The following is a 12,405-nucleotide window of genomic DNA, read 5'->3' as shown; positions in this document are numbered from 1 at the left end:
ATCAAAGAAACCAGGACAGTGCCTGACAATATCCACAGGGAGTTATTGTACATAGTACATTGTTCAATTTTATATTGCAGCATATTCAGCCGATGATGTATTCAATGTATAGAATCAAGTAATTTGACTTGAATGCTATAGGCTGTAGGTCACATAATTAGGTTATGCATCGTATTTGAATACCTAGATAAATAGGTTAGAATCACTAAATGTAATGCTATGATTTTTAAAATTATGTTTGAAATTTAAATTAATGGAAAGTTTGCATTGGATCTCGTAAAAGCATTTTTGAGTTTCATAAATTTTATTCAATTTTTATGTATCATGTTTTGTTAATTAATAATATTTATCTATTTTGAGGATGTCCTACAAGGTCTACTTTATTCAGTTTTCAATCCAATGATCAGTTTTCAATCCAATGGTCATATATTTAAATAGCACCTTCCAAAAAAAGAAAAATCTGTCTCAAAGCGCTTTAAGCCACAAGAAACAAAAAGCAACATTAATTAATGAACAGGCGCCAACGCGAATGGAGCACGGAGTGCATATGAGCAATATTGACAGTATGTCAATATTTAAAAAGTAATTTTGAGATAGCGTTGCCATCACTACCGTGTACACACAGGTACCTGGGTGTCAGTTTGTTGGGCTCTGGTAGATTCCACCGAGGATAAGCTTACGGCTCCCCTACCATGCACTGCTAAGTTTGTGGCGTTACTTATCAAGTAAGAAAGTGCGACTTTTCAGGGTGAAAAAACTTAACTACTTAACTACTTAATCCACAATGTATACTTCTATAAATCTATAGGAAGATATTAGTTAAATAAACCTTCTCATTACTTTTTTCTTGGTGATTTATATTTTGATTTTGAGAGGGAGGCAATTTTCAAGTCATTGTTGAAATAAGGAACTTTGTATTTGCATATTTACTGGCCAACGGTAGATCTTAGTAACAAAGGTCTCTAATTTACTTCTTGGTAGCTGCTGGTAAATGATTTATCATCAGATTATTTTTTGTAGCATGACATTTTTATGTTGTACCTGAGTCTGCAACAAATGCCAAATCTCATAATAAGCATATGAGCAATAATGACAATATGTTAATATTCAATGGCAACAAAATTAATAATTAATTAATAGTAATCAGACTCCATTCCATCCATTTTAGTAATTGGTTGGATGTTGATAAAAAAAAAATGTTTAAAAATAGATTGTAAGAACTGAAGCATGTATTGCAATTTAAAGAACATTTTATGAATGTTAGCATGAATATCAACATGGTTTATGTGGTTGTGTGAAAGATTCTACAAGTATTACACTTTATCCAGTTCGATGTTGCTCTGCTATTTTTTTTAAATATTTACAACAACATGGCTGTGGTTATGATTATATGACTAAATCCAAGGAACTTGGTATCCTACTATGCATTTTTTATACTATGCCATATTCATCAGCATTTTCTGGTCATTTTTAATTTATTTGTTCTCGCATGGTCACATGATTAGTGAATGTGCTTGCCTGAAGTGCTGTTTTCTCCAGATATGAATGATGAATTTCTCATTAATCATTGCATGATTTTTTGAGGAACATACTTGATTCCTATTTAGAAATACTTGCACAGTGTCATCAATTTTTCTGAAAAATCTTTTAGCTTCTTGTGATACCACTATCTCTGAAGAGCCTAAGGATGGAATTTCTTGTTATAGAGCTAGAAGAAGAAATCAAGAGAGTGAGTTGTCCCATTAAATATAGATTTAGCACTTATTTTTACTTTACCAACAGTTCGGAATTACATTGTATCATCTGAAAGTTTTTATCTAATTATTACATAGTGACAATGTGAAAACCTGAGATTTTTTTATCACAATCATTTTTAACTCTTTTCTTGCTTATCTCCATCTAGTAGATTTAAATTTAATTTCTAATATACCTTTAAAACTATGAAGTTATTATGAATTTTTTTAGGTTAATAGCTAGGTAATGTATAGGTACATTAGAGTGAGTTATTTATTTTTTTAAATTTTTGATTAACTGAAAACACGTTTAACCCATCCTTAATGACATTGGCTTCCTATTTAAGAAAGAAATACATTTAACTAGTTTTACTTGTTACAAGTCGCTGTTATAAAACATCATATTGTTTAGTATCTCCCCTATTCTGCATGTCACTTCACTTAAAAATAACCAAAAAATACATGCTCAGCATTCCTTTTTGATACAGATCCCCATCTTTGGAATCAATTACCCATTTCTGCTTCCTGCAAATTTAGTTATATTCAAAAAGAATCTCAAAACTTCCTAATTTTCTAAAGCTTTTTAGATTAGAGTATTATTTACTAGGCACCTTTGATACAGTAATATTTTTTTAATTGGCATGGAATGAATTTCTGATTTATTATTGCTAAAATTACTTTGTAATTTGTGATAAATTAGAATAATTTGGAATATGTTGGCATCAGAGAAGTGACTGATGATATAATCTTTGATTAGTTTAAAATAAATATAATTTTGTTCCAATTGTTTAACCATACTTAAAATTTCCGTAATTGCCTATTAATTGTTGTTTATTTTGATAGTCTTTTTTATGAATGTGTTTTTAATACAATATTTTTTTATATTGTTACCATTTATTTTGTAATTTTTTACTAATATTGTTTGAACTGATCAATGCTAACATAGTGACGAATTTTATTTCTTAGATTGAGGTTTTTTGTATGTTTCTTTTTAAGACCATTATGTAAAGTACTATTAATGATTGTATGGAGATTATAACAGTTTTGTATTGTGCATTGGTTTTAGCAAGTCTTCTAAATCTTTATTTTGTTAGTAATAATAATTTGCACTTATTGCACAATAATAATGATAATGATGATGATAATAAGCAAAATTAAAGTATAATCCTACCAAGAATCGTATTAATTGAGGATAACAATTCTAGTTAAAGCAATTTAAATGATAATTTTTGATTATCTTATTTATTCCATTATTTTTTTTTATTGATCTCAATTTTCTTTTTCAAAATCTGTATTTAATCATGTTTTTAATACATTTTTGTGTTTTAATATAGTTCCATGGTTTAAAAAAATGTAGTTACTGTTTAAATTTTGAAATATGTTTGGTTTAATATTCAAACAAAGCCTCAATATGATACCTAAACACATGTTTAGAAATCTTATTGTGTGTGATGGACGGGTTGTAACATTGTCAAATGTACTATATATTTCAGTGCAGTTTTAGGAAGAAAATATTCCATTTAATATTTTACTCCTTAAATTCTAAACCCACCAACTTTTTCTAGATGGTGATGAAATTATGGCATTATTAATGCACGGAGACTCCACATCTGATGCTAGTGAGTACTTGCCTGTCAGTGTGAACTTGGTATAGCAACTTAACCCTATAACTTCATCTAGCCATTCCATTTAGTGATACTTATTCAGCATATTAAAGTCACAATTTAAAAAAAAAAATGTTCATGTAATTTAAATTCTGTCTCTAGAATTCATGAATTAAAAAATCGAAACTATATATTATTGGATAGAGTTTATTATATATAATTAATAATAATTATACTTGATCAAATGTATTTAAATATTTTGTAATTGCTAGTTAAGTTGAATGCACCGCTTTAATCACTTCCGCCAATAGGCATATTCTCATTTTATTGAATGAATAAATACACGAGTTAATGTGTCAATATGAATATACTTATTAGATAAAGCAGATTCCAGCAGATCCAAGGATGAAATTTCAAAGTCAGAGGTTACAAAAGATGATAGCATTAACAGCAGAAGCATCATCAAGAACAATATCTCACAACCTTCTTGTTCGGTAGTATCTGGGGCAAAAACCCCTAAAAAAACAACTGTAGTGGAGAGTAAGTTTTATCTAAAGTTGGTAAAGTTTTAAAATTAAATTATTATACTGTAAAACATAGATGTGGAACATAGATATTAAAGCACTAGCATGTAATCTAGTTTTTATAATATTGACAATTTCCCACATTTTCACATCAATATTTTTAGTCAGTATTCATATTTTAGCCAGTCTTAATAAATCCCTAACTTTCCATCCTGGAACTTGTTGGTATCTAGGAAGTGAACCTCATTAACTTACATCCAGTGATCGCTAGAATATACCATACCACATACTCTACTATGACATACTAACATTGCATTGGGACCTATGGCATAATGAGATTGCATTGCAACAGTAGTCATTGAGGGCTTCAAACTGCAGGTGGACAAAGCAGTGATGCTAGTTTCTTCTGCATAATTTTCCCAGTTAGTTCAGGATATTTCATGGGTTTTTTCCATGCTTTCAAGTTTCAGTTTGCTCCTGCTCTGTTTCTAGTAGTGCCTTGCGCACTTTCCAAAATGGATATGTGTGCTATGTAAATCTTATTTGTAATTATTATTATTATGTGATGATCCATCACTTGAGCGATCTTGTTTGTCCAATCAATCAATCAATCAGCTTATTCAAGGCATTGTTGAGGAGAATATAATAGAATATTTCTATAAATTAGAAAAAGTGATAAGGAAAGGAAAAGATGTATAAAAAAAAACATTGTAGAGCTTTCGTTATCTTGTTCAAGTCCATAGCCGAAGGAGTTTTGTGGTTCGGGCAAAACCCCCTTTTCTAGCAAATCCCCTCTTTTCCGGCGAACCACTTTCCCCCCCCCCCCCCCCACTTACAAATGAGTCCAACCCAACTAAACCTAATACACTGCAGACCCACCCAGACTAACCCAGACTAAGATAAAATGTTTTTTTGCAGACTTATTATCATATTATTAAGACCAATAAAACACAAAAATTCCTTTGGCTTCAGGTCCCTTGCACTGACCCCTTGATCCCATGCCCAGAAAATTTCCCCCTTCCCCCTTTCCCCTTTTGGAAGAGCCTAGCTACGGGGCTGTCGTTCAATTCAAAAACTTGGCTAGTTTTAATCTAATTCAAGTCTAAATTTTAAAGGAATGTATACACATCTTCCTTGTACTATTTGCTATAATGTTTGTTTTCTTTGGAGAATATTACTTAAAATTAGATGAAATATAAGTGGGACATTGGCCTTTGTAGATTCCAGTTTGATCTGGTGGCCAGGTGGTTCTCAAAATTCAAGTAAATTTTGCTACCTGAGGTATTGAATTTTCCCCTTCAATAGGACCCAAGCTTAATCAAGTTAAACCAGCAAATATTTGCGAGAATCATGTTGCCTGACTTTTACACCTCTGGCACACAGCTAATGTGCCGAACGTGATTCTTGTTACTCTAGTGATGGGTGTTTAACAAATTGGATATATATCTTTAATAACAAGTTTTACAGAATTACACTACAGAGAGCTAAGATACTGTGTATGATATAAATATATAGTCATATTGTAATCACTAACATTGTGCAACACTTTTGAATTTTGTTGGGGGTTCCATGATAATAGTAATGGTAATAGTAATAATATAAAAGATTATAGTAATGTAGTGATGATAATAGTAATGATATAAAAGATTATAGTAATGTAGTGATGATAATAATAATGATATAAAAGATTTTAGTAATGTAGTGATGATAATAATAATGATATAAAAGATTATAGTAATGTACTGATGATAATAATAATGATATAAAAGATTATAGTAATGTAGTGATGATAATAGTAATGATATAAAATATTATAGTAATGTAGTGATGATAATAGTAATGATATAAAAAATTTCTCTTATACACATCTAGATGTGTATAAGAGACAGGAACATAGATATTAAAGCACTAGCATGTAATCTAGTTTTTATAATATTGACAATTTCCCCATAGTATACTCTATTAAAATTATTTAGATTATTGATAATTGATTTTATATAACCGATAAGACGATTTCCTTTTTTAATTACATATTCGACATGATTATGATCATTCATATTTCTTGAGATAAGTACACCAAGGTACTTGTATGTATCTGTTTCATTTATGAATAATGATTATGATAATAATAATGATATAAAAGATTATAGTAATGTAGTGATGATAATAGTAATGATATAAAATATTATAGTAATGTAGTGATGATAATAGTAATGATATAAAAAGTTTTAGTAATGTAGTGATGATTCCAAATACAGTTGTCTTAGTTTTGGTGGTGTTGATAGTAATGAATAAATGATACAGTAGTTACAAATAATTCCTTTCTTGGGTCATAAATTTTTGGTCCACCTTCCACTATAAGGTAGCATACATGTTTCAAATCTTAAATTTATACTGCATGATCTAAAAACAGATTAAGTCTTTAAGAGTTTCAATTTTTTTTTTGACCTCAAGATTTTTCCATCTGTATTGTACATGTTTTGTTTCCTAATATAGAGAAAAACTCGAAAGCTGATGATGAGGATGATATTTTGAAGTTGCTGTCGAAAGGTGACTTGTCTCCCCCGACAATGATAACCACTCACACAGAGGGTATGCCACACAGTCCTCATTGCTTTGCATTTCCTCCACTAACATGCCTGAACTCAAGTTCAATTTCAGTGTTATTTTTTTTTTCCAATAACAATTTTTTTAACATCCTTTCTAGTCATTTTCTGATATTTATCAATTTATTATAAGTAGGCTATGAATGTTTCAAGTTTGCTGTAAATATAATTAAATTTTCAGGAATATAAAGGTAACAGTAGTTTTTAAAATGGAATTTCATACATGTATTTTCTTTTTTTTTTCTTTTTTTTTTAAATCTTTTTCAATCTTTGTGATTAGATATAGTTTGGTAGAATGGTTATATTAGAGAAATTCCTTATATTTTTCTTTTGTATAAAATAAGTGTGTGATACATTGGTTTGTCGTTGTTTACTAATTTCATTGGTGTGTAGAATGTTTATATTTCTCATTCTGTTTGTTAAAGGGAACTTATTTATTTATTCTTTGTTCTTTCAAGAACTTGTTCCATATAGTTCTCGGAGATGGCGGCCTCGGTTCCCGAAGCATAAGGCTACCAGTGAGTGACGCATGTGTATTGGCATGTGGTGTCATGAAATTGAATGTCAATTTTAATCATTTCTATAAACTTGAAAGTTTTAGTATTTCTCCTCATCAGTTTAATGGAATGATTTTCATCAAATTTAGTTTTATTTGAGTGGAGAGTGTATAATACCGTCTATGATTTTTATTTAACAAGCATTTACTTCATATTGATTTTGTTTGAATTGATTTTGTGTGATTACCAGAATTTAATCATCCTAATGCGAGTTTATTGTTTTTTCATTCCTTGTTATCTCTGATAAACACAATTGTGTAGTAACACAGGGCTGTATAAAGTTGGGAGTCCTGTATCCGGGACTTGAGTATTGTAGGGCTGGGCTAGCAAAAAATACATTAAAACTACACCAGTGTTCAATAGGTGATACAAGGGCTAGCAATTATTTTGGCAAAACTAGACCTTGGTCCAGCAAAAAAAAAAACAAAAAAAAACTTTTTACAGCTCTGATGTAACATATTACATATTGAATGGTTTTCTTAGTATTATTACTCATACTTATATGTTGTCAGTTTTTAATGAGTTTAGATTTGTGAACTTTTCTATTTCATCATTTTTAATTTATGTTACTTTACAATTGTTGTAGAACATTTCAAAATTTCCTAAACTTAACATTAGCCATTCTTAAAGTCATTTACCCAGCAGATGCCATGATTTGATTACATTCTCATAAATTAGGCCTATCTATTAATGTGAATTTGAGTTTTTTTATTAATGTCTTAAGGTTTTTCAATATTATTTCTGTCTGGTCTGCATGGACATCCTGGAAACAGATACTAATTTCTAACCTCTTATTTTATAACTCAAGCTACAGTAGATATTATGTGAAGGAGAAAAACATTGCGTATTTCTGAGGCTTGTTATTGCATTTGCATTAACCTGACTGAGTTTAGCAGGTCAGAGAATAGAAGACTGTATCTTCGTGATGAGCGATTAATTACCATACAATTGAAACATAACACTGCTGCCAACTAGCCTACATAGCTTAATACTATCCATTTATTTTTTTCACTATAAATAGATTTGGAACCACGTTTAGACCTGACCTATTACATGCAGAGAGCTACGGTGTTACAAATTACAATCTATTTTTAATATTACATTAAATAATGGTTGTTTATTTTTAAAGGTGATACAGATGCTGGGGATGAAGAGTCTCATAAACAGGAAGTTGAGGGCCAACTGGATGGTAAGCGTGCCTCACTTGCACGCATGACCTTTATATTACACTAATATAGTTTTTTTTAATCAATATTATTATTTTTCTAATTATAACCATAACATTCAATATTATTATTTTGAAAATAACAACATTATTATAGCCATAATAATCTATCAATACTATAACTAATCAGTTTGTACTCTCTGATTCTTAAAAATTATATTATTATTTAAGGTTATAATTTTCTTTCTTAAAATAAAATAATCTAATCTTATAAAGATTTGAATCAGCAGAAGCAAAAAAGTGATTTTTATTAGTACAAGTTACTTTTTAAAATTTGCTTGAAGAAAACAATAGGCCTTCCTGTAAATTAGATGTATGTACGGTGTTTTATGTGACACTGTGATTTCTGGTTGATGATGTCATACCTCATGGGCCAATTAGCAGATATTCGTTATGACACATACAGCGCAATTGTGTCGACAAAGCATAGAAGCAGAGGCATAACAAGTATTCTATGAAGGTCACATAGCAAATTCAAATTCACTAAATTATTTTGGTATACCATGGTGACGACCTAATTGCAGTATCACATGATGTACCCCAAAATATTTTTCATATATATATATATTGAATAACAAAATATTGTCATAATTCTTGAATAAATTATTTTCTGAATACAATTAAAAGTGTCACTGACATTTCATAAAAATTGCGCATTTCATTTGTTACGTGAAGTAGCCTGGATTATTTTGTTTGCAGTTTAATTGGCATGTTTTGGTAATAGACGCTTGTGATACTAACAAATATTTTTACATATCCTTATTTTATACTTAATGTTTTTTTATTTTACAATTTGAATTACTTTTATTTACTTGCCTGCTATTTTTGTTTTATATATATTCAATATTATTATTATTATTATTATTGTTATTATTATTATTATTATTGTTATTATTATTATGTACGGAGATAATAACTGAATATATTGATTTTGACCAAGATTAAAAATGCAGTTTGTATCTTGATTATTATATGCATGAATATTGAAGTAATTAGATTGCTTATGAAGTATGGACTTTTCTGTTAGAAGATCATAAAAGTTGCCAGCTTCAAATACTAGTTCATTATCAACCAAACTGCATTGATTGGGAGCGTGAAGCAACTTTATATGTTTATTTGTCTACTATTAAAAAGCATTTATTTAATATCCTGTATAATATATAGTCTAATTTTTATAGTTATATTGTAACACATCATAAGCAATCTAATTAATTCATGCATATTCAAGATATAAACTGCACTTTTAATTTTGGTCAAAATCTATATACTCATTTATTTGTCTGTGTACATATGCATGGTTAATAGAAACAAATCCACCAACCTCCTTTGCTTGCTGGGAAGTATGTTTTGCCCTACAGTATCCAGGTACTTATCTTACTGGAGGATAAAGAGAGGTGCAAACGTAGAAAAAAGTATTTTATGACCGAGGACACCATAATACTATGCCATGATATTCAAACTATTGATATTGCAAAAGCCTTTCAGTAGGCCTACATGCTTTCACATACTGTAGCTGTTTATTGTGATTAGAAGCTTTTGTTAACCAGTGCTAACCTCTGTCTTTTGCAGAAGGTTATGATACCCTACCTAAGCAAATTAATGGCGAGACACCTAAAGCTGAAACTGATAGTAAGTCTTGTAATATTTATTACTCATTTCAACTGCTTTTTTTTCTGCTGGTTTAACATAACCTCTTAGTGTATTTTTTACCCCCTACATCTTACAGCAATTTTTTTCCCCAAACCTAATGCTATCTATCCAGTTTGATGAAACCCAGTTTGCCGAATGGTATGTCAAAACCAAATATTTCAAAATCGATTTTGCATGATTGTAAAATGATAAATGTAATAATAATCTTTGCAAACTATAATACTAATTAGTTTTGTAAATACTTTTAAAGAACTGTTACAAAAGCATAACCATACACAAAATGAAAGGTAGTATGATGCTGAATGCGATCAGAATTTACACTGACCCTCATACTTGATAATGTGTTTGATTTTATCCAAATTTTACACACATAAGGAGGTTACAGTGGGCCAAGTCTAGAAATGTTATATAGACTGCACATTCAGAATAATAATTTTGAATATTAAATTAACTTTTGATTATTAAATCGTGTATTACGAACCAAGTTCATAATTATAGTGCTCGACATGCTATATCTAGAAAGTCTTATTAACCAGTCTGGCAGACATATTAGATTCCCCATCATTGATATCTATTGATGGAATAAATAATAATATAATAATAATAATAATTAATATTATTATTATATTTATTAGTTAATTTTTATTTTTATTGTGCCTTGTATCCCTTGGCAAAAGGCAAGGTACAAATTTCTGTTTTGTTGCTTATTCCATCAAAGGTGATTACTTATCTGGGTGGCGGCGCAGAAGGCGTGAAAGGGAAGAGAGTAAGTTTGTAAAGGTGTAACTTTTAATTTTCCATTTTGCAGAGTTCAAATCTTATGCACGTTGTCATTACATTTTCTCTATCATTGAATGTGTGTTGACTATTTTAGTGTCTAAGTTTTCATATCTGTGTGCAGAATTTTTATGTGTACAAAAATCTGTTTCATGCTGTCATCATTTTGCATGATTGTGATTATTATTTCAATATAAAAAAATACAATATTCAAATTTCCCTTTAAAACTCTCAGTTTCCTACATTTGGAGGTATACAATTCAAAATTATAAGTTCTGTATCATTATTAAACATGTTTGTGATATCTTTTTTACATAGATTATGTTACTCATTTAAATTTTATATATCAGGGGGGTTATTAGGGTGGCTAGCCACCCACTCCCCCCCCCCCTTTCGTTTACCGTGAAAAAAAATGGTCACTCATCTTGTTGCATGAGTGAGAATTTTGTGTATTCTGGCCCTCCCTTTTGCAGTCAAACTTAACCAATGTCCAATATTTTTATGTATGAAGTATTTTTGCAATATATTAGACAATGATATTTGTATTCAATAATATTTGTTGTATTATTCTAATAATCTTTTACTTCACTTTTGATTTTATACTTGCTGCATTTCCTTCCATGTGCAGATGTTTTACAAGGATTGTGTGTTAGTTTCTTTAATAAAGCATGAGCTTTCTAAATTCAAGTATATAAATGCATAGTGCATGTATGTATGCATGAAGTGTTTGTTGGTGGTTTGCTTCAGTAATTCATCATAATTTTTCAAATGATGTTTTTTTATGGTGCATGTTAGATGATTTAATAGCTTAGATATTTGGGTTAGGTGGTTAGAGCAGTGTCTCAAAAAGAGCACAAGCAAATACAGTATTGGCAGGTCTCGAAAATTTGATCTAGCATCGAATTCCAATCTTTAACTTTCCTCCCATGCAAAGTATACATCCATTGTGCGTTATGTACTTCTGTAATACTTAACTGTGAGTTTTATGCATAGAGGTAAAAAATTAAGGAAATTTGTAGTTGTATTTTCTTTAATACCAGGAGTTACATTGTAACAAAAAAAAAAAAAACCCAAAGACTGCTGTAAAACTGAAATAAATCACTATTTTCAATATTTTCTTCAGAGAATTTTTAAAGTATTAAACTGTTACCAAATATAATATTAGTAATATTAATTCATTAACTTGCTTATTAGCATGCAAGTAAATTATATAGTTTTCAAATTAATGGACAGTATTCCAAAACCTTGGAAAATATTGCACATACATGTAGGTAAGGGCACCCTAAAACTTCTAAGCATGTGCATAAAAAGGTGTATGCCATTACAGTGCTATCATGCAGGGGTCCCAAGTTGGATAAAGTCATTTCCAGGAGATCTGCAGTGGTGGGTCGAAGGATTGGGGAGTGGTCGAAGGGGGGTGGGTGAGGGCAGGAAGGGACTTTTACAGATGGAGGGTCTAAACCACATAAGCCCTACCATGGTTGAAGCTAAGGTAAGAAAGTTTATGATATGACACCTCTAAATGGCCGGAAGTGGCCCTCTCAGACTTAAATTTGAATATAATTTTCATTTCTCCCCGGCTTCCCCTTCTCCAAACCCATTACTGATCATGATCTAGTTAAAAAGCTTTCTCACTTTTAATTCTATTTTGCTGCACAATCAGGCACTGACTTCCGTGAGACAATCGATAATAAAGCAGTGAAAGCATGCAAAATTATAAATTTGTAGA

At 30.2% G+C, this 12,405-nt stretch overlaps 1 protein-coding gene across 18 annotated transcripts in view; it reads left to right on the top strand.

Moving 5' to 3' along the window:
• LOC117113154 overlaps window positions 1–12,405 on the top strand; it is a 128,906-nt gene that overhangs the window by 67,780 nt on the left and 48,721 nt on the right. For 14 of the 18 annotated variants that reach the window (XM_033256417.1, XM_033256418.1, XM_033256411.1 and 11 more), the window contains 8 exons: window positions 1,652–1,729; window positions 3,299–3,352; window positions 3,716–3,877; window positions 6,358–6,453; window positions 6,926–6,985; window positions 8,154–8,213; window positions 9,819–9,878; window positions 10,618–10,665. In XM_033256417.1, the coding sequence (XP_033112308.1) occupies window positions 1,652–1,729; window positions 3,299–3,352; window positions 3,716–3,877; window positions 6,358–6,453; window positions 6,926–6,985; window positions 8,154–8,213; window positions 9,819–9,878; window positions 10,618–10,665 (618 nt within the window). The remainder of the gene's footprint in view (window positions 1–1,651; window positions 1,730–3,298; window positions 3,353–3,715; window positions 3,878–6,357; window positions 6,454–6,925; window positions 6,986–8,153; window positions 8,214–9,818; window positions 9,879–10,617; window positions 10,666–12,405) is intronic. The other 4 variants (XM_033256419.1, XM_033256414.1, XM_033256426.1 and 1 more) reach the window with 4 other exon arrangements.

Source organism: Anneissia japonica, unplaced genomic scaffold (assembly GCF_011630105.1).
Source record: "Anneissia japonica isolate Jap-2015-1 unplaced genomic scaffold, ASM1163010v1 scaffold1812_len1207588_cov181, whole genome shotgun sequence".
Taxonomy (NCBI): Eukaryota; Metazoa; Echinodermata; class Crinoidea; order Comatulida; family Comatulidae; genus Anneissia; species Anneissia japonica.
This window is presented reverse-complemented; position numbering and strand designations above follow the sequence as displayed.